The sequence below is a fragment of the Sus scrofa genome, chromosome 1, assembly GCF_054392235.1.
Source record: "Sus scrofa isolate SSC_HxYL_T2T_F1_AM1 chromosome 1, Sscrofa_HxYL_maternal_Yorkshire_Landrace_v2.0, whole genome shotgun sequence".
In the NCBI taxonomy this organism is placed as follows: Eukaryota; Metazoa; Chordata; class Mammalia; order Artiodactyla; family Suidae; genus Sus; species Sus scrofa.
Genome location: NC_139383.1, coordinates 48,780,279 through 48,807,105, shown reverse-complemented (window position 1 = coordinate 48,807,105; position 26,827 = coordinate 48,780,279). Strand labels below are relative to the sequence as shown.

At 34.3% G+C, this 26,827-nt stretch overlaps 1 protein-coding gene and 1 non-coding gene across 5 annotated transcripts in view; one reads left to right on the top strand and one right to left on the bottom strand.

The window, feature by feature from the left end:
• Positions 1-26,827, top strand: part of LOC146406061 (uncharacterized) — a 171,314-nt gene that overhangs the window by 82,991 nt on the left and 61,496 nt on the right. For 2 of the 4 annotated variants that reach the window (XR_014805017.1, XR_014805018.1), the window contains one exon: positions 217-278. Coding sequence is in view for 1 of the 4 variants with exons in the window: in XM_084958677.1 (XP_084814803.1) it covers positions 217-221 (5 nt within the window). In the remaining 3 variants the exon portion in view is untranslated. Of the gene's footprint in view, positions 1-216; positions 6,153-26,827 lie in introns of those variants that run through there. The other 2 variants (XM_084958677.1, XM_084958684.1) reach the window with 2 other exon arrangements.
• Positions 14,484-14,590, bottom strand: LOC146406062 (U6 spliceosomal RNA). Its single transcript, XR_014834245.1, has one exon. It is a non-coding gene; the product is annotated as a U6 spliceosomal RNA (small nuclear RNA).

Sequence of the window (26,827 nt, the reverse complement as noted above, 5' to 3'; positions counted from 1 at the left end):
AAGAACAGCGTGCTTATGGGTATTTCAAAATGGTTCCTTTTCCCCTCATCCCAGTGGAAGTGTGGGGGGATTTTTCTCTTATATTTACTTTGGAAACCTGGTTGAGCTTCTAGAGATAGATCTCAGGGTATTGTGGGGCACCCCTCTAACTGGGACACCAAAAGTTGTAAATTCTCAGAGTATCCACATTGATCCTCCAGCAATTATCAATTACAGTTTAGGTCTTCCTGCCCTGGCACTGATTTCACAAAAGTTCCTGCTCATAGGTCTCCAGTCTGGTAAGTGATTTTCTGTGTTTGCCTGTCTGTCTCTCCAATCTTGGGAGCAATAGTTTGCCTTGTGTCCTCCTGTCTTATGAATGCAAGAGGAGCTGTTGATATTTTTTTCATTTTTTAAAGTTTTATTGAAGTATAGTTGATTTATAGTGTTATAATTTCTGCTGTACAACAAAGTGATTCAGTGTTACACATACGCATATTCATTCTGCTGTTGATTTTTGTTTTTTTAAGTCTATTTGGCTTTTTACTTGTTGTTAGGATGAAGTGACAACTTTTGAGCTCCTTACATGTGGAACCAGACTGTCTTTTCACTTATTTTTCTTAGCTTAGCATAAAAGAAAGTTTTAGAAAAATGTGGAAACTCTCCTTGGGCAACCAGTTAGAAAACTCTTTTCTATATGTTCATTGCTAAACTACTCAAGGAAACTGAAATTCACTTATTCACCTCCCAACAATCCATGCAATCTCTACCCTACCATGTGATTGAAACAGCATTTAAGATCACTAATAACCTCCATATTCTCAATTCAGTGGTACATTTTCAGCATTAATCTTATTTAACCTTTCCAAATCGTGAGATAATATTGTCTCTCCCTTCTTGAAATTCTACTCTCACGCATTTACTGACACATTGCCTCCAATCCTCATTTTTCTCCAGGTTTTCTTATTCAAGACAGCAATTTTCCACTACCCTTTAACCTGAAAACCCCACAATACTTAAAACTCAATGTAATCCCTAAGCAACTGTATGATGACCTGCTTTCCACCTCTTCCTCACCCTATACCTGTTCCTCCTTTTATTCTTCCTGTATTTTGTAATATAATTGGTTAGACTCTTCCTGGTTTCCTTGCCCTTACCAGGCCTCTCTTGTTAGAACTGGGTCTACTCTCTCCTTCCAGCTGCAGACTTTGCCACATGCTTCTTTGTAGCTAGTTCTAAAAAAGGCAAGGAAACTATCAATAGCTTCACAAACATATTTAGGAAGTTTAAAGTAAGTTACTCTCTCAAATCTGGATCTCATGGCATAATCATCCCTTTACCTAAGATTTCCTGCTAAACTCTCTCTGTTATCTCATCCATAGAACTGGGTATCTATTTTTTCCCATCTTCTTAGGTTTTTCCAGGCTCTTTTCCAAGAGCTTCTCCCCCTCCATTCTTCCATTCTCTCTCTATTCTCCATGGAAACCTTCTAAATCATAAATTCTGCCACATTATTCATCTGTTTAAGAACTTTATATAACTCCACATAGCTTATTGTCAATAGGTGATTAAGAACCTTAACAATTTAATAGTCATGTGTTCCCCCCAGTAGTCTCACTCCCTGGAACAGCTCCTCAGATATCTAATACACAGTAGTCATTTTCTGTATTTTGTTGGTGTGAGTGTTTGCAATCGCTATAGTAGGTATTTCTGGGAACATATTATGATTAAAAAGCTTTTGTTTCCCAGTCAAAGTTTCTGATATGATAGGTAGAGTTGGTGCGTGAACAACACTTTAATTACAGTTTAATTTAAAGCTATAGCAATTTATAGTCAGTCCTGGCAATATCCTCTCATATAGGATCTTGCAGATCATATGACGAGTCTATATTGAACACACTCTGGTAAACAGACATTGAGCGGGGATATCATTTGCTCAGTAAGTAGCAAGCAGGCTGACATGGATGTGTAAGTGCTGATATTTTAAATATATAGTAAGAACATGTATAAAGTATATAATATCTCCATGTCTAAACAGAGTTGACATCAGGAGATCAGACATGAGTCAGCCAGTGGAGGTAATAAAACTCTACCTATAGGGAGGAGAGAAGACTATGGATCACAGGAAAGAGGTGTAACTCACAAAAGGAAAGGCTGGATATCATCTATACATTAAAAATAGAAAGCACGGTAGAGACCTATTTAGTTGGAAAATGCACTGTTCTGACAGTAAAGGAGGAGAATCTGATGAAATTCTGAGGGCTAGGGCTCAAGATTCAGTTTAACCTTTGCAAATCATCATGTCCATTGGATAGGAAGAAATCAAATGAGAACTGCTACTGTCAGCTTTGTAGGTGATTAATGGCTAGAGCCTAATGTAGAAAACTGGGCTTGTTCTAGACACTACTTTTCCCTTGGAGTAATCCCAACTTTTTAAAAATAGTCAAATCTCTCCTGGTTTGTGAAATTTAAAAAGTTTATAACAGTGTGGTTTCCATCAAATTAGCGTGCAATTCAGGATGAATCTAACCGTATACTAATTAAGTCCTAAATTGTATAATATTGAAATAAACATTTTTCTGTGTTTAAAACATGTACTTTAGAAATCAAATTTATAATATTGTAAAACAGTGCCCGGGAATTTTTCACTTTATAATAATTGCTTGCTATATGGTTATCAACGCCAATGAATTAACTATTGTGTGTGATCTTATCTAAATAAATATAGTGAGTATTTTAGGAGAGTTAACACAGGGGCTGCCTGAGGCAAAAGGGGAACAATTTAATTGAGATAAAATTTTATTTCACCTCTCACAAAGCACTATACATGTTATCCTTTCAGGGGACATGGGTTAAATCATCTTCAGTGGCTAAACACAGTGACTTTGTCTCCTAAAATACCCACTGGTGATTACTTGCTTATAAGGGCATATTCAAACTTCTCAGAGATACTCAAGTGCTGATTGCAGCTGATTAAAGCATATTTATTACATTTAAAATAACATCATGTGGATAAATAAATAATATGTTTGAGGTTTCCAAATACAAAATCATTAAACATTTCTTCAGTAATATGATATCCTTTTTTTCTTTTCTTTTTTTAAAAAAACTTAGTTTCGGGTGTAAAGAAAAGTGAATCAATTATACATATATATTCATTGTTTTTTCCCATATAGTTATTGTAGATTATTGAGTAGATTTACTTGTGCTACAGGTACTTTTTAATTATTTTATTTTATTTTTTCCATTTTTTAAAGTTTGTTGAAATATACTCGATTTACAATGTTGTGATAATTTCTGCCGTACAATAGAGTGACTCAGTTACACACATGAATATATCCATTCCCTGTCAGATTCTTCTCTCATATAGTTTATCCCAGAATGTTTGGTAGAGTTCCCTGTGATATACAACAGGTCCCTATTGACTATCCATTCCATGTATAATAGTGTACATATGCAAATTCCAAATCCCCAATCCATCCCTCCCCTGCTCACCTGTCCCCTTTGGTAACCATATATTTGTTTTCAGACATACATTGAGTTTGTCTTTTCTGACTATAAGTTCATTTGTATCCTTTTTTTAAGATTCCACATATAAGTGATAGCATACAATATTTGTCTCTCCCTGACCAAGTTCACTTAGTATGATAATTTCCAGGGCCATCCATGTTGCTGCAAATGCCATTATTTCATTCTTTTTTAATGGCCGAGTAATATTCCGTTGTATATATGCACCACATGCTTTTTATCCACTCCTCCAACAATGGACATTTAGATTGTTTCCATGGCTTGTCTGTCATATATTGTGTTTCAATGAACGTTGAGGGACATGTATCTTTTTGAGTCATTGTTTTCTCCAGATAGATGCCCAGGAGTGGGATTCTTGGATCATATGGTAATTCTATTTTTTGTTTTTTGAGGAACCTCCATGCTGTTTTCCATAGTGGTGGCACCAATTTACATTCTCACGAGCCGTGTAAGGGGGTTACCTTTTCTCCACAATCTCTCCAGTGTTTACTGTTTGTAGAATTTTTGGTGATGGCCATTCTGGTTGATGTAAAGTGGTACATCACAGCAGTTTTGATTTGTATTTCCCTAATAATTAGTGATGTTGAACATCTTTTCATGCATTTTTTGGCCATCTATATGTCTTCTTTGGGGAAATATCTGTTTAGATAGTATGTACATTTTTTGGTGGGGTTATTTGTTTTTTGATATTGAGCTACAGGAATTATTTATATGTTTTGGAGATTAATTCTTTGTCATTAGCTTCATTTGCAAATATTTTCTCCCATTCTGTAGGTTGTCTTTTTTGTTTTGTTGAAGGTTTAGTTTTCTGGGCAAAAACTTTTAAGTTTAATTGGGTCCCCTTCATTTACTTTTGTTTTTATTGTAACTACTCTAGGAGGTGGATCTGAGAAGATACTGCTGCAGGTTTATATCAGAGAATTAGTTCAGCCTATGTTTTCCTCGAAGAATTGTATAGGTCTGGTCTTATATTTAGGTCTTTAATCCATTTTGAGTTTGTTTTTGTATATCGTGTTAGAGAGTGTTCTAATTTCATTCTTTTACATGTAGCTGACCAGTTTTGCCAGCACCACTTACTGAAGGAACTGTCTTTTTTCTCTATTGCATATTCTTGCCTCCTTTGTCATGGATCAGTTGACCAAAGGCACATTGCACCATGCTTCCTGAAATCAGAGCCCAGTGGACTCTGCTCCTAATTATCTATTTTATATACAGTAGTGTGTATATGTTATTTTCATCCTCCTAATTTACCCTCTCCACCAGTTTCTCCTATGGTAACCATAAGTTTGATTTCAAAGTCTGTGAGTTTGTTTTATAAATAAGTTATTTTATATCATTTTTATTAGATTCCACATGTAAGTGATCTCATATATTTGTTTATTTCTGTCTGACTTACCTCACTTAGTATGATAATCTATGTGTCCATCCACGTTGTTGCAAATGGCATTTATTTTATTCTTTTTAATGGCTTTATATGTTCCATCATGTATCTGTACCATATCTTCTTCATCCATTCCTCAGTTGATGGACATTTAGGTTGCTTCCATGTCTTGGCTATTGTAAATAGTGCTGCAATGAACTTTAGGATGTGTGTATCCTTTCTAATTATGGTTTTCTCTGAATAGATGGCCAGGAGTGAGATTCCTGGATCACACGGTAGTAGTATTCTTAGTTTTTTAAAAAGCCCGCATATTATTCTCCATAGTGGTTGTACCAGTTTACATTCCCACCAACATTATTTCCCTTTTCTCTGCACCATTTTCAGCATTTATTATTTGTAGACTTTTTGATAATGGCCATTTTTACTGGTTTAAGGTGATACTTCACTGTACTTTTGATTTTCATTTCTCTAATAATTAGTGTTGTTGAGCATCTTTTCATGGTTTTGGCCATCTGTCTGTCTTTAGAGAAATAGGGCCTAATTAAGCTTAAAGGCTTTTTCACAGCAAAGGAAATCATAACAAAATGAAAAGACAACCCACAGAATGGGAGAAAATCTTTGCAAACCAAGTAACTGACGAGAGATTAATCTCCAAAATATGCAAGTATGTTATCCTTGTATATTTTGAAGTTATGGGATATTTTATATTTTGAAATTATGGGCTGATAGAAATGGTTGGATTAATCCTTTCCGTGTGTATACTTATTGTCATTAAGTCAAGATTTTTTAACTCCTAGACTGATGTACACATACACAATATACATATATGGCCAGACAATTGTATTATAATTTTCTCTAGAAAAAAACTTTAACATATATTTATTTTATACTTCAGCATAAAAGAAAAGCTCATTTAAGGCAAATATAACTTACAAATAGCTAAAGGGCTTGCAGATACAGAATACTGGAGTTCCCATTGTGGTGCAGTGGGTTAAGAATCTGACTGTGGTGGAGGTTGCTATGGAGGCAGAGGTTTGATACCCGGCCTGGTGAAGTGGGTTAAAGGAATCAGCATTGCCATAGCTGTGGCTTGGATTCAATCTATGTCCTGGGAACTTCCATTTGCCACAGGCACAGCCATTAAAAAGAAAAAAAGAAAGAAAATACAGAATACCATATCCAACATTTCCTAAATTTCCTCTCTAACACCTAAAGACATAAAGTTCTATTGCATAAGAGAGTGGTTCAACATTTAAAACAAAAATATTTCTATAAAAAGAATTGCTTTTTCTATAAAAAGCCTCCTAGCAGGCTTTACAAAGGAAATATATCAGATCAAATGCTTTGCATCAACTAAAATAAAGCCCACACTTAATAGGCCAGTTTTTTAGTTAACTTGATATTCATAACATGTCAATTCACTCAGTTAATGTTTATGAACATCAAAATACTAAAAATTACTGATAATAAAGGGACATGTCACAAAGACTCTTTTTCTTAAAGTCCAGTTTGAATATAGTTTGTTATTTATTACAACCAACCTTTTTATAGTACGTTAGAGTATGCAAAGCACTTTCACATGTATTCCTTCACTTAACTTATAGCCATACTCAAATTTGTAACTGAAATAAAAACTTAATTCAGGAGTTCCCGTCGTGGCTCAGCGGTTAACGAATCTGACTAGGAACCATGAGGTTGTGGGTTCGATCCCTGGCCTTGCTCAGTGGGTTAAGGATCCGGCTTTGCCATGAGCTGTGGTGTAGGTCACAGACGTGGCTCAGACCCCGCATTGCTGTGGCTCTGGCGTAGGCCAGCAGCTCCAGCACTGATTAGACCCCTAGCCTAGGAATCTCCATATGCCATAGGAGCGGCCCTGGAAAAAGCAAAAAGACAAAAACAAACAAACAAACAAACAAAAAAAACAACTTAATTCAGTGCAATCTTTTTGGTCTGACTTTAGAATACATTCTAATGGAAGGAATTGTACACAGCACTAGTTTCATTTCAGGATTATTTTTTAAAAATATAAGAGAAAGTTATGTATAATCAGAGGGAAATCAGAAAAGCATGAATTATATGACCATGAATTTGTCATTACATGTCCACATTCATTCTGTCAAATAGGGGCAACCGAAGACATGGTCAAGTACACCTTGATATTCAACATACTTTAAAATCACTTAAGAAGTGATTAACATAAGAACAGAAGATGTTCATGTAATTACTGGATCATTGTGTTAAAAGTTTAAAAAATCATTTCGGAGTATTAACTGAATGCTATCCATGGGTGAAAATAACAAAGGAAAATGATTGTAATATAGAATGACAATGTGGATACCTTTCTTCTTTATGCCCATCAGCTGCCCTAGACCATTAGGTCTCAGTCAGTTCACTCTCATCTACTCTTTAGGATGTCCCAGTGCTTCTTCTTACAGACTTCAGAGAAGCAATAGAGACAAGCAATCTGCTAAGGTGAAAATGCACATAGGTATGTAAACAAATGCTGTTTTGTGTTTTAATCACAGAGAAATTCAAAATATGTACCTATGGATAAAGAAGGACAACAGAAATGCTATCTCCTGCATAACCAGAGATAACTTGGAAGGAAATTAGGTATCAGCTAATAAAATAATGCAAATAGTGGCCATAGATGTAATCGTCCAACTTCTCTATGGCCTGTAAATTCTCCAGTAGGGTGATCTTCTGGATGGAGTGTTGGAGAAATCAATGTTTCTGGTCTTGTTAGAGCAAAAAACAAATGCTTTTTGTTCAATGTTTCTTTTTTTTTTTTTTTCTTTTTTCCTTTTCTAGGGCCACTTCCCTCGGCATATGGAGGTTCCCAGGCTAGGGGTCTAATCAGAGCTGTAGCCACCGGCCTATGCCACAGCCACAGCAATGCAGGATCTGAGCCACGTCTGAAACCTACACCACAGCTCACGGCAACGCCGGATCCTTAACCCACTGAGCAGGGCCAGGGATCGAACTGAAACCTCATGGTTCTTAGTCGGATTCGTTAACCACTGCGCCATGATGGGAACTCCTTCAATGTTTCTTAAAAACAACAAAATATATATCCCATTTATCTTATTAGAATAGAATTCCTTTTCCATGTATTATTTCTCAAGGAGTGGGTGTATAGAGAAGACATTTGCATAGCCAAGATAATATCTGCAACATATTTTACTCATCTTTTTTAAATCCAGTTTTCTAGGTTAAAATATGTATTTTGGGGTAAAGAGGGAGTTTTCTAGACTGAAAATATGGTTTTTTGCGAGGAGGGAGGAAACCATGTGGGGAGCCTGCATCATATGAGAGGGTGAAACAAATTGCATTTGAAAAATATGAAGACAATATACAGATGTATATTACTTTCTTAATATGAAAACTAATTTGTTCTGCATTAAAACCCGAGTCCAAAATTGCAGTTTCCCATTTTTAAGCTGTTTTATTTTTCACGGATCACCTTCAGAGAGGCTCAATCTCTGAGTAACAAATCCTCAAAAGGAAGGGTATACTTTTCAAGTATTTCTGTTTTTCAGTTTGAATTAGAATTATTTTCATATGAATATGTATATATGTGATCTTTTATATATAAAGATTTTTTTTTAAATAAAGTAAGTACCCTCACTGTCTCAGATTTGAAGTGACCAGACATACAACCTGAAATGTAGTCATATCCAAAATTTGTGCTGTATTTCTTGTAACAGAAGACTATTAAAGCATCCAGTTTTTTATCCAGTGGTGCAGTGGTGTGGGGATTGGGAAAAGGGGTGAAGTGACAGTGAAAATTATCGATTTTCATATGACACATACATTGAGCACAACTAAGTGTATTTGTTCCTTGGGGCTGCTTTAACAAAGTAATCACAAATTGGGTAGCTTAAAATCACAGACATTTATTCTCTCTTCGTTCCAAAGCCTGGAAATCTGAAACGAAGGTGTTGGCAAGGCTGTGCTTTTTCTGAAGTTCCAGGGGAGGAACTTTTCCTTGTCCTAGCTTCTGCTGGTTGCAGGCAGTTCCTGCTGTTCTCTTAACTTGTAGCTGTCAATCACTCCAAACTCTGCCTTCAACGTCACATGACTCTCTTCCCTCTGTATCTCTCTGTCTCTCTGTTTCTTTTCCTTCTTATGAGGACAGCACTCACATTGGATAAAGGCCCATCCCACTCCTGTATGAACTTATATTAACTGAATTAACTTCAACTGCCGAGGCTTTATTTTAAGCTAAGTTCTAATTCTGAGGTTCCAGAAAAGACATGAAATTTTGATAGATACTATTCAACCTAGTACACTAAGCAATGTATATCATCTTTTTGGAATTTTCATCCTTGGATATAAAAGACCTTGAATTGAATACCATGTGATCAAATAATAAGAAATACTACTTCTACTTTTAATTACAGTACATCTGTGTGTCCTAAAATTTATTGAAATCTCAATACTGAGATGGTACCTTATTTAATATGGACAGATCAGTGTATAAAATTACTGGTATAAATGAATACAGCCATTTACTGTAATTGCTGGTATATGTTTGATCAAACAGAATTACAACTTGAGCCCCTAAAAATAGAAGGGATGTGGATGGGATTAATCATTATGCTAATGGGAATGGCAGCTGAAGTAGAACAACCTAAAGCAAATTCAGGTGTATGTCAAGGTAACTACTCTTATCCAATCATTGTTTAATAAATATTAAATATCAACCTACCTGTAGGTACCATGCAGTACAGAGAGAAGTACAAATATGATTTATATTTCTCATCCAAAATCTTGAGGAAACTTTCGTATCCTAGAATCTCCAGTGATAGTAACCTAAGTTATAAAGGAATTATCATGCCCCCATAGTCCTTTGGCTTACAAAGCAATTTTAGTAATTGCATATAAAAACCCAATGGCAGTGGAAAAGAGTATGCCATTCAGTCTTGCAACTTTTAATGATGTCTGGTGCTTCAAAAGCAGAAAAATATTTATAGATGTCTAATAATTTCATATTAAACTAGTATAGAATTTTAAAAGAATTATACTGTGTTCTGCTGTCTTTTTTTGTTCCTAATGTACTTGTCAGAATACAGAACTATTTCTCACTGTCATAAAAACACTTATTTTGCAGTAGTTCTTGCTGTGGGAATTTAGTTTTTAGCAAAGTATTTGGACTAAATACTTATACAATTGTTTAAGAGGTCAAAAAATTTTCTTATCTTTTAGGCTACTTCTTTCAGTTAATGAAAACTTTTTTGGAAGTTTATTGATTGTTTCAGGTGCTCAGACTACTCTTTAGCAAGTTCTTATTTCACTCTTCTAACTTCAAAGAATTAACTATTTTGAAAATGTTGCATAGTTTACAAAAGTTTAAAGAGAATTGGGTTCCAAATGATTTAGTAACATAGAGGTGAATTTATTTTCTTTCTACCCAATTTGAGGTGGCATCCATAAGAATGACATTGCATTAATAAGATAGTGTCTTTTGTATATAAACTGACCAGAACAATAGCAAAATTAATTTCTTATAAGTTCCAATCAAGAAAATATTGTCAGATCCTGCATTTGTCATATTACTTAATTCAAGTGAGAGTAAATTACAGAGAACAGGACTTAACTTTAATGTTAATTCATTGTTTTATTAAGTTATTCAGTAAGTTTTTGAGTGCCTAGTCTGAAGCAGGCATTGTTCTGTATGCTTGGGGCACATCAATGAAAACAAGAGAAAAAAATTCATATTCAAAGAGCATAAATTTCAGTATCAGTGAGACAATGAAAAATAAATAATAAATTATATAGTTTATAAAAAGGTTATAAATATTATGGGAAAAGAAAAAATAGAGCAGGGTAAGGAGAACAGTGCAAGACAGTTGTGGGGGTGTTTGCTTTAATTAAGCAGAGTCACGTGGACAGACTGCACTGAGAGTTTGACATTTGAGCACAGACTTGGAAATCCATTTTGGAGAAGAGCATTCCAGGTGAAAGGAATAGTCAGGGCAAAGACTCTAGGGCAAGGCATTTGAGGTCAACCAGGAGGCCAGTGTGACTGAAATGGAGTAGGTGAGGGATAGAAGAGTGGTGAGGAGGAGATCTAAAGAGACAGTTCTCCAAAGAAGACATACAGATGGCCAAAAAGCACATGAAAAGATTTTCAACATCACTCATCATTAGAGAAATGCAAATCAAAACCACTCTGAGGTACCACCTTACACCAGCCACAATGGCCATCATCCAAAAGTCTACAAACAATAAGTGCTGGAGAGGGTGTGGAGAAAAAAGAACCCTAGTACACTCTTGGTGGGATTGTAAATTGGTGCAACCACTGTGGAAAGCAGTATGGAGATTCCTCAGAAAACTAAAAATAGGACTACCATTTGATCCAGCAATCCCACTCCTGGGCATCAATCCAGAGAAAACCGTGACTCGCAAAGACACATATACTCCAATGTTCATTGCAGCACTATTTACAATAGCCAAAACATGGAAACAACCTAAATGTCCATCGACAGAGGAGTGGATCAAGAAGATGTGGTACATATACACAATGGAATATTACTCAGCCATTGAAAAGGAACGAAACACTGGCATTTTTAGCAACATGGATGGAATCTAGAAATTATTATGCTAAGTGAAGTCAGCCATACAATGAGACACCAACATCAAATGCTTTCACTGACATGTGGAATCTGAAAAAAGGACAGACTGAACTTCTTTGCAGAACAGATACTGACTCACAGACATTGAAAATTTATGGTCTCTGGAGGAGACAGTTTGGGGGGATGTGCTTGGGCTGTGGGATGGAAATCCTGTGAAATCAGATTGTTTTGATCATTATACAACTACAGATATGATAAATTTATTTGAGTTTAAAAAAAAAAAAGAGTGGTGAGGTTAGGAAAGTGGTGGGAGTGTAGATGAAAGAGGGCTAGCTAAATGGCCCTGTAGAGACATCTACTTTGAGTTCAATGGAGAATTGTTCTAGGCAAATGAGTGGCCCTAATCTTATACATGTGTTAACAGGGTAACTAATCCCAAGTGACTAGGGAAGAGCAAGGGTAGAAGGTGAGAGCTGTAGGCTATTTCTCTAATGCCAATAAAAGATAGGGATGACTTAACCAAATTAGTAGTAGAGGTAGATATGTATGATAATATGTGGTCCAGATTCTGCATATATTTTGAAGGTAAAGCTAACCTGATCCCACAACACATTGGGAGTTGGTGGCAAGAAGAAAATCAGAGTTTATGATGCCAGTAATATTTCTGGCAATTGGAGGGACAGATTTGGTATAAACTGAGATGGGAAAGCTGATCAGAGAGCACATTTTAGGGAAAAGATGTTCAACTTTGGAAATATTGAAATTTTCCAAGGGAAGATATCAAGTTGATAACTGGATTTCATGATTTAAATTTAGAAGAGATGGCTAGAAAGGAGATTTAAAAACAGCTATGACATAATAGCAGAAAAAAAAATCTTTTCTGAATTGAAAAGTGTATTTAAATCCTTGGGAATGGATTAGATAATTATCTGAGTTTCCTGTGGTTGCTTCAACAAATTATTACAAATCTGATGGCTAAGAATAACAGACAACTATTCTTGTTCTGGAGACCAGGAGTCCTAAATCAGTTTCTCAGAATAAAATAGGCTGTGGTCAAGATGCTCTTCCTTTGGAGGATACTGGGTGCTTGCTCCTTGCTTCTTTCAACTTCTCATTTCTTGGCTTGAAGCCCAGTCTCTCCCAAACTCTACCTTTATGGCCACACTAGCTCTTCCTCTTCTGTTTGACAGTCTCCTTCTGCCTCCCTCATACATGGGTGTATGTGATGACATTTAAGACCCACAGGGTAATTCAGGCTAATCTGCCTACATAAAGGTATTTAATCACATCTGTGGGGACTTCCCCCCCCCCAAATAAAGTAACATTCTCAGGACCCAGGGATTAGGACCTGATATCTTTGGAGGATTACTCAGTTTATTACAATCATCAAGGGAAGGAATATAGAAGACAAAGACAAAATAAGCAGTACTCATTGCCTCTTTTATTGTTTATGGCTTTATTAAGGTATAATTAATAGATAAATAAACTTTATCTACTGTATATTGTTTGATGAGTTTTGACATTAATGAAAATATCACCACCATCAAGGTAATAAATATTTGCATCACCCTTAAAATTTTGTTGTAACCCTGTGTAATCTGTCTCTCATCCCCTGCTCAAATGGTTTCCTTTATGTCATTATAGATTACTTTGAATTTTCTAGAATTTTAAATAAATGAAATTATGAAATACATAGTCCTTTTTTTAGAAGTCTAGATACATGTTGTAAATATCAATATTACATTCCTTGGATTGCTAAATGGTTTTGTATAGATAAAATACAGTGTTTTCATAAGTCACTTTTTGATGGATATTTGGTTTCATTCCAGTTTTTGGCTATTAGAAATAAAGATGCTATGAATGTTTATATACAAGGCCTTCTTTAGACATGTGCTTTTATTTCCCTTTGATAAATACATGAGAATTAAAGGGCTCGGTCATAAGGTAACTTTTATATTTAATAAGGTTTTTTTTTTCTATTTATTCATTTATTTATTCCATATATTTATCAAGCATCTACTATAGCTGAGCATTCTTTTATTTATTTATTATTTATAAATTTTATTGGAGTAAAGTTGACTTACAAAGTTGTGTTAGTTTCAGGTATACAGCAAAGCGAATCAACCATGCCTATACATATATATCCATTCTTTTTCAGATTCTCTTCCCATGTAAGCTAGCACAGAGTAAAGAATAGATTTCCCTGTACCATATAGTAAGTCCTTGATATGCACCAATTTTATATATAGTAGTGTATATATGCCAATCCCAACCTCCCAATCCATCCCTCCCCTGTGTTTCCCCTTTGGAAACCATAAGTGTGGTTTTGAAATCTTTGAGTCTGTTACTGTTTTGTGAATAAATTCTTTTTTTTTTCACTTCTGCACTATTATTTATTTATTTTATTTTATTTTCCCACTGTACGGCAAGGGGATCAAGTTATCCTTACATGTATACATTACAATTACATTTTTCCCCACCCTTTGTTCTGTTGCAACATGGTTCTTTTGTATCATTTTTTTGTTAGATTGCCCATGTGAATGATCTCATATGATATTTATCTTTCTCTGTCTGACCTATATCACTTAGTATGATAATCTCCAGGTCCATCCATGTTGCCACAAATGGCATTATTTCATTCTATTTCATAGCTGAATAATATAATTGTAGCACATCTTCTTTATCTTGAGGAAAATTTAGGCTTCTTCCTTGATTTGGCTATTATAAATAGTGCTGCAATGAACACTGGCATGCATGTATCCTTTTAAACTATGGTTTTCTTTGGGTACATGCCCAGGAGTGGGATGCTGGATCATATGGTAGCTCTATTTTTAGTTTTTAAAGGAAACTCCATACTGCTCTCCACAGTGGTTGCACCAACCTACATTTCTATCAACAATGTAGGAGGGTTTCTTTTTCTTCACACCCTCTGCAGCATTTATTGTTTGTAGAGATTTTGATGATGGCCATTCTGACTGGTGTGAGGTGATACCTCATTGCAGGGGTTTTTTTTGGTTAAAAATATGGAACACTCCACAAATTTGCATGTCATCCTTGTGCAGGGGCCATGCTAATTAACTCCATATCATTTCAGTTTTAGTATACGTGCTGCTGAATTGAGCACAGTAAAGTTTTTATTTTAATTTCAGATTTATATAAAAGTGGAAAAGATAGTAGAGAGGGCTCCTATATATACTGCACTGAAGCCTTTTTCTTTTTCTTTTTTTTTCAAAATATTTATTTACTTATTATTTATTTATTTTTTAAATTTTATTTTCCCACTGTACAGCAAGGGGATCAAGTTATCCTTACATGTATACATTTTTTCCCCACCCTTTGTTCTGTTGCAACATGAGTATCTAGACATAGTTCTCAATGCTACGCAGCAGGATCTCCTTGTAAATCTATTCTAAGTTGTGTATTTTTCATATAGTGCATAACTGTGGTACACGTCACAAAGAATGAAGAATATTTATGCATTGTTTTTCTCTAAAATAAATCCTTTATTGTAATTTACTTAGTTTTTAGCTAATGTTCTTATTCTGTTCCAGGATCCTATCTAGGATGCCACACTATAGACAGCAATCATTCTTGGACTTCTCCAGAGTGTGACAGTTTCTCAGACTTTCCTTGTTTTTGATAACCTAAACCATTCTGAGGCATACTACTCATTAGGCATTTTGTTGAATGTCTTTCAATTTGGGTTTATCTGGTGATTTACTCATAATTAGACAGGGGCCTATGTTTCTTGGATAAAGGGTGATAGAATTAATATGCATTCTCATCACATCATATCAAGGATATATGCTATCAATGTAATTTATCACTGATGATGTTAAAATTAACGTTGATACACAACTGATGTAGTGTTTATCAGCTTCCTCCATTGTAAAGTTACCTTTTCCTTCATGTGGTAACTTTTAAAGAAACTATGAAACTTTTCTGAAGCGATGGTAACATATTATGTTCCCTCTATGCCGGTTTCAATTCTTCCACCTCCTTGTCAACACTTGGCATGGTCAAACTTCAAAATTTTAGTGATTCTAGTGGGTATGTAGTAGCTTTTCTTCTTTAGAATTTTTTTTCCCCCCTCCAAATCTTTTGTTCATTTAAAAATCAGGCTGTTTGTCATAATTGAGTTGTAAGCCTTCCTTGTATTCTGGATGTAAGTCCTTTCATCAAGTGTTTTCAAAATATTTTCTCCAATTCTCTTTTAACTTTTTATTTTTCTCTAAACCTGTCATTTGAAGAACATAAAATCTTAATTTTGATCAAGACTAGCTTATAAAATTTTCCCTTATGTATTATTATACCATAAAAATCTTTCTTTAAGATCATTAAGATATAAAATTTTTCTCTTAGAGGAGTTCCTGTGGTGGCTCAATGGTAATGAACCTGACCAGTATCCCTAAGGATGCAGGTTTAATCCCTGGCCTTGCTCAGTGGGTTAAGGATCCGTTTTGCCATGAGCTGTGGTATAGGTTGTAGATGCTGCTTGGATCTGCCGCTGCTGTGGCCGCGGTAGAGGCTGACAGCTGAAGCTCTGATTTAACCACTAGCCTGGGAACTTCCATATGCCATAGGTTGAGCCCTAAAAAGAAAAAAAAATTCCTTTAGGAATTTAGTACCTTTAGCCTCTTTTAAAGTCTGTGATAGAGAATATGTTAATTATTACACAATATGTAAGTTGAGTTAATGTTATTTTTTTTTTATTAGGTACCTAATTTTCCCATCCTCCTTACAATATTTTCCCTGTTAAACATCATTTGTTAAAATTTATCCTTATCACATTTGTTGAAATGATTATATGCATCAGTTGTGTATGAATCTCTTTCTGGACTCATCATTTTGTTATATTATTCTATATGTCTATTTTTATACAAATTTATATTGAGCATTTTATTTTTACATTGTGTTGAAATTAGTCATTGTAAATCCTCCAATTTAGCAATTTTCCCCCAAAATTAAATACTTCATCACTCAAAACTATAAAATTTACAATACCTGACAAATAATAAAGAATTATAGATATTCAAGAATGGAGGAAAGTATAGTACATAATGAAGAGAAAAATAAATCATATAAACAACTCAGAAATAACATCTGGGATAAAATTAGTACAGATGAATGTTAAATATGTACTAATATCCTTATAGCAAGAAGGAAGATTAAATGTTAAGCAAGACATGTAAATATGAAAGTTAAAAAAAAAGACTCAAATCAGATTTTGAGAGATGATCTCCATACTGTATTAATGAAAAAAATATAGTGGATGGGATTAACATCAGTTAACATACCACAAAAGTGAAGATTGCTGAACTTGTTAAACATACCAAGAGACTATTAAATATAAAACAAAAATATTAAAAAAAAAAAGACAGAAAGAAATAAACAGAGATGAGTGAATCCTGAAAGATGAAGACAGAGTCTTTCCAGGTAGTAGTCTAGGGCAACAATAAGTCTTACCTCATCTGTTTGTTTCCATTCTCTCAAGGATCATTTTGTTTTTTTCTCTCCTCTCCTCTCCTCTCCTCTCCCTTCCCCTCCCCTCCCCTCTTTCTTTCTTTCTTTCCTTCTTTCTTTCTTTCTTTCTTTCTTTCTTTCTTTCTTTCTTTCTTTCTTTCTTTTTCTTTCTTTCTTTCTCTCTCTTTCTTTCTTTCTTTCTTTCTTTCTTTCTTTCTTTCCTTCCTTCCTTCCTTCCTTCCTTCCTTCTCTCTCTCTCTCTCTTTCTTTCTTTCTTTCCTTCCTTCCTTCTTTCCTTCTTTCTTTCTTTCCTTCCTTCCTTCCTTCCTTCCTTCCTTCTCTCTCTCTCTCTTTCTTTCTTTCTTTCTTTCTTTCCTTCCTTCCTTCTTTCCTTCTTTCTTTCTTTCCTTCCTTCCTTCCTTCCTTCCTTCCTTCCTCCCTCCCTCCCTCCCTCCCTCCCTCCTTTCTTTCTTTCTTTCTTTCTTTCTTTCTTTCTTTCTTTCTTTCTTTCTTTCTTTTCTTTCTTTCTTTCTTTCTTTCTTTCTTTCTTTCTTTCTTTCTTTCTTTCTTTTCTTTCTTTCTTTCTTTCTTTCTTTCTTTCTTTCTTTCTTTCTTTCTTTCTTTCTTCTTTCTTTCTTTCTTTCTTTCTTTCTTTCTTTCTTTCTTTCTTTCTTCTTTCTTTCTTTCTTGCCACCTTGTGTCAAATCTGAGCTGTAATTGCCACCTAAACCACAGCTACAGCAACCTTGGATCAAGGATCATCTTCCTGTGCTACTTGTCCAATATCTGTAATATGTTGTTGCATATATTATGTCCAGTTTATTATTGTTGAAGACTGAAATGTAAACCTGGTTGCTTATAATTATATCATGGCTAGCAGTGGAAATTTAGAAGGTACTGATTCTAACTAAAGTTCTTAGTATTTGGCTTGTACATTATTTCTTGTGATCAAGCATCTCCCTCATCCTTCAGCTGGTTTTCACTTATATTCCCTTAGGCCAGAGTTCCTAATTGGCACTTCACCTATTTCAGAGTTAGGTGTACTGTTTTTTATCTTACTTATGGTCCTGGATATGTTTTTTTGTTTGTTTGTTTTTTGTTTTTTGCCTTTAAGTCTCTGTTAACCACTTCCAGAATGCTCTGAAAACAATATGCCTTCTTAAACTTTCCCAACATAGGCCATCTTCCTGGTTTCAATCCATCTTGCGTAGGTCATAAACCTAGCTATATTATTTCTGTTTCTGAGTCTCCCTATCTCCTCCTCCTAGCCCAAGTTGTATGAGATTTGTCTTACTGAATATAAATCCCTGCCAGAAAAATAATTTGTCTACAAAGATACCTATTTTCTAAGATGCTTCCCATTTAGGAGATATCATATCTTCTGAATTTGGTTTCTCTCTCTCTCTCTCTTTTTTTTTTTTTGGTCTTTTTAGGGCTGCATCAGTGGCATATGAAAGTTCCAGGCTAGGGGTTGAATAAGAGCTGCAGCTGCTGGCCTACACCTCAGCCACAGTAATGAGGTATCCGAGTTGCATCTGTGACCCACGTCACAGCTCACAGCAATACTGGATCCTGAACCCACTGAGCAAGGCCAGGGATCGAACCCATGTGCTCATGGATAATAGTTGGGTTTGTTACAGCTGAGCCACAATGGGAACTCCTGGTGTTTTGTTCTTTAACTGTTTAAATCCTGTTTGGAAATCTGGAAAGCAGTCTATAGTTAGGACTGGACTTCTGCATAGATGGTATATGAGGCTTGCTTTTCTGCATACTGATAATGTTCTTGTGCCAAAATTATTTCCTCAAAACTCAGAACTTGACAGAAAAAAATAGTACTTTTGTATAGACTTAAAAATATTCTTTAGTCTTAGGGAGTTCCCATGGTGGCGCAGTGGTTAACAAATCCGACTAGGAACCATGAGGTTGCGGGTTCGATCCCTGCCCTTGCTCAGTGGGTTAAAGATCCAGCGTTGCCGTGAGCTGTGGTGTAGGTCGCAGATGCGGCTCGGATCCTGAGTTGCTGTGGCTATGGTGTAGGCCAGTGGCTACAGCTCCGATTAGACCCCTAGCCTGGGAACCTCCATATGCCGCGAGAGCGGCCCAAGAAATAGCAAAAAGCCAAAAAAAATAAATAAATTAAAAAAAAAATATTCTTTAGTCTTAAAACGTATTTTACTTACATGTTACAAAGTAATAAATTCACTCCAAAAGTGATAGGAACATTAGTCTTATCAACTATCACTTTGGCAGGAATTAGTTTCTTGGTAGAATTATTGGCAGTTATTAAAAATTATAAGAGTAAGAGTAAGACTATCTGGTAAAGGAATAGAGAAATCTTCAAAATGAATGAACAGGGAAGCCCTGATGTGCATGTGGGCTAAAGACTGACTATTTTATAACTTTGTCTGAAGTTGGTCCAGAATATAACATAAAACACCTGAAATTAACGTGGTTGTCTGTAGCCATGTGGCTGAATGGATCCATGATGATCAGCAAAGGGGTCACTGACAAATACTATGTAAAAACAAACAGAAAAACAAAAAATGTAACTTTCTGCCTATTTATCTACATTACTACGTCTTTTTGGAAAAGAATGAGCAAGTTTGTTCTAAAAGTAATCATAGATTTTAAAGATGTGCCCTGTCTGTGAAGGTTCTATTTCAGTTTCTATTTCGGCTGTGGCTGGTTATTTTAACAGATGTTTTCAGTTCCTTAAAACTTCAGAGATTAAGGAAGCTTTTCTCTAAGAAATGACCACATATCAAGATGATTTGTCTTATGTTGTCAAAGGGTCATCAAGGAAGAATTGAGACATCTGAATAAGGAAGGTATATTGGCCTTACCTAACTTCTTTTCCTGAAAGGTTTTGGGGAAGGAATGAAGGAGGCTAAAACAATAGCAGATTCCACCTGCTCTAAATGGCAATCCAATTTTAGTAGCATCCCCAGATTTCCCTGGCAGGGCTATTCAGGGAAGCATATGCTTCCTTGAATCTGTTCACATCCAGGGAACACAGATTTCTTGATAACACATGTGGCTGTTAGAGCCACACTATGGAAATGTCTACTTTCCTTTTTTTTTGGCAAAAAATCTTTTTTTAAAAATTGAAATATAGTTGACATACAACATTATGTTAGTTTCAGGTGTATTATATAGTGATTTGACATTTGCATGTATTATGAAATGATGAGTACAATAAGTCTGTCCATAAACAAAGGCATTATTGTGTTATTGACCATATTCCTTATGCTGTATATTGTATCCCCATGACTTATTTATTTTATAACTGGAGGTTTGTACCTCTTAATTCCCTTGAGGTAAACTTCCCACCCCACCTTCAGACATCCTTCTCTTTGTTATTGTTACCTATGAGTCTGTTTTCACTTTTGTTCATTTGTTTGTTTTGTTTTATTAGATTCCACATGCAAGTGAGATCATATAGCATTTGTCCTTCTCTGTCTAACTTTCTCTGTCATCCATGTTGCTGCAAATGGCAAAATGTCATATTTTTATGGATGAATAATCTATTGTATGTGTATCTAATGTATTGTATGTGTATCACAATTTATATCCATTCCTCTATAGATGGAATTACTGTTTTTGTTTTTTTGGGGATAAATACCCAGAAGTGAATATGCTGGATAGATTAGTTCTATTTTTTAGTGTTTGAGAAACCTCCATTCTGTTTTCCATAGTTGCTGCACCAAATTACAGTCCCATGAATAGTGTATAAGGGTTCTCTTTTCTCTACATCCTCATAAACATTTTTTGTTTTGTCTTATTTTTTATGATAGCCATTCTGACGTGGTATCTCATTAGGATTTTGATCTGCGTTTCTCTGATGATTAGTGATGTTGAGCATCTTTTCATGTATCTGTTGGCCATCTGTATGTCTTTGGAAAAATGTCAATTCCAGTCCTTTGCCCATTTTCTGATTTGGGTTGTACTTTTTGAGCTTGCATTGTATATGTTTTTGTATGTTTTAGATATTAACCCATTTTATGATATATCATTTGTAAATATCTTATCCCATTTGGTAGGTTGCCCTTTCATTTTGGTGGCAGTTCCCTTTACTGTGCAAAAGCACTTTAGCTTGATAGAGCCCATTTGTTAATTTTTGTTTTTTTTTTCTTTCCTCAGAAGACAAATCCACAAAATTATTACTAAGACCATGTCAAATCATGTACTGCCTCTGTTCTCTTTTAGGAGTTTTATGGTTTCAGATCTTACACTCAAATTTTGAGTCCATTTTTTGTTTGTTTTTTAATTTGGGTGTTAGACAATAGTCTAGTTTAATTATTTTGTATGTGGCTGTCAAGTTTCTTCAGCACTATTTATTGAAGAGGCTATCTTTTTCTCCATTTTATATTCTTGCTTCCTTTGTCATAGATTAATTGACCATATAAATGTGAATTTATATCTATTCAGTATCATTGATCTATGTGTCTTGTTTTTGTGCCAGTACCATATTGTCATATGGTACCATAAACATGGTATATCTTCACATTTATTTGTGCTGTTTGTCTTCAATTTCTTTCAACAGTGTCTTATAGTTTCAGAGTATAAGCCTTTTATCTCTGTGGTTAATTTGTTCATAGGTTGGTTATTTATTTATTTATTTTGTCTTTTTAGGGCCACACCCTTGGCAAATGGAAGTTTCCAGGCTAAGGGTCAAATCAGAGCTGTAGCTGCCAGCCTACACCACATCCACAGCAATGCAGGATCCAAGATTCATCCACAACCTACTACAGCTTGTGGCAACACCAGATCCTTAACCCACTGAGTGGGGCCAGTTATTGAACCTGCATCCTCATGGATACTAGTCAGGTTCTTTACCACTGAGCTACAACGGGAACTCCAGTATTTTATTTTTTGATACATTTATAAATGGAATTGATTTCTTAATTTCTCTTCCTGATAGTTCATTGTTAATGTATAGAAATGCAACAGATTTCTGTATATTAATTTTGTATCCTGCAACTTCACTGAATTCATTTATTAGTAGTAATAGGGTTTTTTTTGATAATATCTTTAAGGACTTGAGGATTTTTCTCTATATGTATCTATCTACTTATCCATCTATCTATAGATAGATAAATAGATAATGTATATACAGTATCATGTCATCTGCAAACAATTACAGGTCTGCTTATTCCTTTCCAATTTGGATTCCTTTTATTTTCTTTTCTGGTCTAATTTATGTGTCTAAGGCTTCCAATAATATGTTGCATAAAAGCAGCAAGAATAGGCATCTCTTTGTCTTGTTCCTGATCTTAGATAAATGTTTTCAGATTTCTACCATTGAACATGATATTGGCTATGGATTTGTCATATATATCCTTTATTACATTGAGATAAGTACCCTCTACTCAATTTATTAAGCATTTTTTTTATCATAAATGAATGTTGAATCGTGTCAAAATTTTTTATGCATCTATTGAAATTATCACATAATTCATATTCTTTATTTTTTTAATATGGTGTACCACATTAATTATTTTGTTATTTAACTGTTTGCATTTCTGAAATAAATCCCACTTGATCATGGTGGATGCAACTTCAAATGTATTGTTGAAGTCTTTTTGCTTATGTTTTGTTGAGAATTTTTGCATCTATGTTTATCAGGAATATTGGCCTGTACCTTTCTTTTCTTGTGCTGTCCTTGTTAGATTTTGTTCAAGATAATACCAAACTTAAAAAATGAGTTTTGCAGTGTTCCCTCCTTTTTTTTTTAAATACTACAGTGTTGGTAGGTTCTATGTTTCTAAAAATTATCTATTTCTTTTAGATTTTCAAATTTGTTGGCATATATTTGTCTGTAGTAGTCTTTTATGATACTTTATATTTCTTTGGTGTTACTTTTAATGTCTCCTCTTTCCTTTCTGACATTATTTATTTGAGTACTCTCTCTCTTTGTTAAATTTTTATGGCTGAAAACTGGATTTATTCCTTAAAGAGGTTTGGATTTGTTTTGGCAGGCACTTAAGTTTGGATTTGTTTTGGCAGGCACTTAAGTTATTTAAGAATCTTTTTATTGGTCAGGCTCATCATTACAAAGGTGTGGCCCTTTAGAACTTAAAGTAATATACTGTATTATGAGATCTCTCCATTCTATCTAAATGGGGACGAGGTACTCCTAGAGCCAGGTGAGCATTTGGAATATTTTAGCCTATTTATTTCTTCAAAATGGGAAGTGTTAAGCTGGGCATGCAGACTTCATGATTCATCCAAAGAGTAGACATGACTCCTCTGGTGATTTTGCACTCTGAAAATTCTAGCCACCTCACACTCTTTGAAATCCAATATATGTAATCTCTATTTAGTGAGATTCTCGGCCTTGTTTGGGTGTCTGCTCTCTACATTGCAGCTTGAAATCTGACTTTGGAAATTATATGGGGAAATCATAGAGCTCACCTTGTTTTATTCTCTTCAATGGAACACTGCTCGACTACATAAAAGAGAAACTTTTATGCAATTATTTGGATTACTTTCAAGGGCATTATGCTGAATCAAAAAAGTCAATCTCAAAATGTCACGTATTATATGATTCTCTTTATGTAGCCTTCTTGAAATAACAAAATTGTAGAGATGGAAGAAAAATAAATGGCTTCCAGGGTTAGGAATGATATGGGGACAGTTGGGTGGGTGTAATAATAAAGGGTTAGCATGAGGATGATCTTTGGGGTAATGAAGCAGATTTGTATCTTGACTGTGGCAGTCACTATATAAATATACAAATGTAATAAAATGGCACAAAACTCAACACCCGTATTTACCAATGTCATTTTCTTGTTTTATGCCGAGACCAGCTCAGCAGGATGGGGCTGAAGAATGGGTACTGTGAAACTTAAGGAAAAAACATAAAACAAGACACAGAGACATTTATCTTAAGTAAAGGTGGGAACTGGGGGACTCAAGGTCTCAGGGACCAAGAGCCCTGCCTCAAGAAACCACACTGCTTTTGTTGTGTTGTTTAGGATTACATCAAGTGAGAAGGGGGTTGTAGGTGCAGGATATGGGTTTTTTTTAAGTTATTTTAAAAGTCACATAGCTGGTTGCTGATTAAGATTTTATTCTGACCTTTAGGCATTTAGCAATCATTAGCATTTGAGGAAGCTTGGCATCAGCTATCTATGCATAGCATCTACAGAATCACCATTGTGCTCCTGCAGATGGCGTGCATAGGTTTGCACCTTGGTTCTCCTTGCTAATGTGTATCCTGCTAACAACCCCTCATAAACCCCTTGGGGCCATGAGGCTTCTCTTTTTTTTTTATTCTAATGGTGTGCCAATCTGCACAGGTCCAGCATGCCTAGACCAATGCATTAAGTCCTCATTCAGCTGACCCTATGAATAACTTAAGCCTTTAGGTTTTTCTTTTTAAGCTTAAATCATTTACCAGCACTGTGACTGTTTTCCAAACAGGAAGATGGGGTAAAGTAAAGCAGGGCAAGACGCAGTTTTCAGCAAAGAGACTAAGAAAATATTGTAGAAACATATTTCGTGACAGTTTTATATATTTTACTATAGTTATATAAGTTATTTATCAGGGAAATTAGATTAAGGGTACAAGGGGCCTCTCTACTAATTTTGCTACTTTCTATGACTTTATAAATATTTCAAATAAATAATTCCACAAAGAAAACTCAAGCACCATATTATTTCATGGTAAATCTTGCCTACCATTTGAAAAAGGAAAGTAACAATAACAACCTTACTTTAAAAAGTAGAGGAAGAGAGAACACCTTCTGAATGCTTTGTAATGCCAGTGTAACCTTGTTACTCAAAACTAACAAGGAATTACAAAAGAATGACAATGGCAAATACTTATCATAAATACAATATCTTAAGAAAATAAATAAATTCTAGACATGTGTATATATAAATAAAGCACCATAAATAATGTGGTTTATCCTATGTCTGAGAGCGTGCTCAAATAATATAATTCATCACACTAAAACAATGGAAAGGAAAACCATATAGCCACCTTGAAAGGCACAGAAGTAATCATCTTACAGAATGTAACACCTCTTATTGAAAAAAATATTCTCAGAGGAAAAAAATATTCTCAAAAATATATATAAAAGAGAATTTTTGCAATCTGATAGAGTGTATTAAAATCCCACATCTAGCTGTATACTTAATGCTGATGTATTGATTGTTTTCCCACAAGATCTGGACTAAGGGAAAAATGTCTGCTTTCACATTTTCTTTTCAACATTGTACCACAGATCTTAGCCAGTGCACTAAAGCCAGAGAAAGAAACAGTGTCAAATAGAATGCATAAAGTTTGAAAAGAAAACCTTAAAATATTTTTATTCACATAAAACATAGTTTATGTATATAAAGAATTTTTTAAATAGTATGATTAATAAATGCATTTAACATATTCAAAAAATATGTATTTAATATCAATGTCAAATTTCTATTCTTATGTTAGCAATTAACAAATGAAAAAATAAAATTATATTTACAAAAGTATACAAAGTTCATGGGGATGAATTTAATCAGTATAGGTAAGTAGCCTACATTGAAGTATATATTTCAAAAAAAATTTAAAGACCCAAATAAATGTAGAGAAACATCATGTTCATGGATTGAGATGTACAATATTTTACATTATTAATCATCACTAAAAGGATTTACAGATTTAACAAAATTATCACATTAAAAATAATAAGATTTTTTGATAGAAATTGACAAGAAAAATTTAAAATTTTTAAAAGATTTTTATTTTTTTGCCATTATAGCTGATTTACAGTGTTTTATACAAGAATGCAAAGGATCTAGTATAGTCAAAACAATCTTGAAAAAATAAAAACAAATTTGAATTATCTATACTGCTCATTGTCAAGATTTACTAAAAGCTATAGTAATCAGTTTAAGTATGATTTTTGTCTAAGGACAGAAAAATAGATCAACTGAACAGTAATTAGAGTCCAGAAACAGAGCCACATATGTCATAAGAAAATAATTGAGAATAAGGTAGTGTATGTTTTGCATATTTTGAGATTATCTTACTAAACATATCAGGGTAATAAAAATAAGGGAAAAATATTCTTGTTATATATGAAATTTGTGCTAAACACAGGTTTACTCTTTTCAGCATGATAAAAATTTAATCATGTTTTTAAATCTCTCCCTTTGAAATCCTATCTAAAAAGATTTTTTAAAATGTAAAAATAGAAGCATTCCTATATTACCATAAACAAAAAAATAACCCAATCTAAATGCCAAAATTTCCAGTTATTTCTGACAAACTGAGGGCACATAGAACAAAATTTAAGCACAATAAAGGGGGAAATTTCAGAAATCCTCTTTGTTACAAGAAGTATGCTGTTGTGTTAGGTAAATAGAAACAATTCTGTCAGAATCCCATCATTGATCTTATAAGGTTCAATAAAGGTACTGTAGATTATAGAAATAGATGAAAATAGATGACAAAATGAGGATGGTAAATAGATGACAAGATCTTCACTGGAACTAAATTCAATGCTATAGAAATTGAAATGAATTTTACTGATCTAAGAGAGTTCAAAATCAACAATCTTGGCTTATTAAGTCCAAGTACAAACACAAAAACAACATAAACTACATATTATATTATATGAAAGAAATGATAAAACATGTGAACTGTAAGAAGTCTTGAACTTTCAGCTCAAAATGATTCATGACATTCCAACTAAGAATTAGTCATATTGCAAACATTTGTTTCATAATAGTGAAGATAGTATCTTAAAAATCACTAGACAGAAAAGCAATTCAGTTTACCTGTGTAGGAAGGTACTTTAATTTGTAATATAATTAGGTTGTGTTTGAATTATTTTTTGATACATTAACAAGGTTGTCTTTCTATATCACCACAAAGAAAACAATCTTCAGACATATGACAATCAAT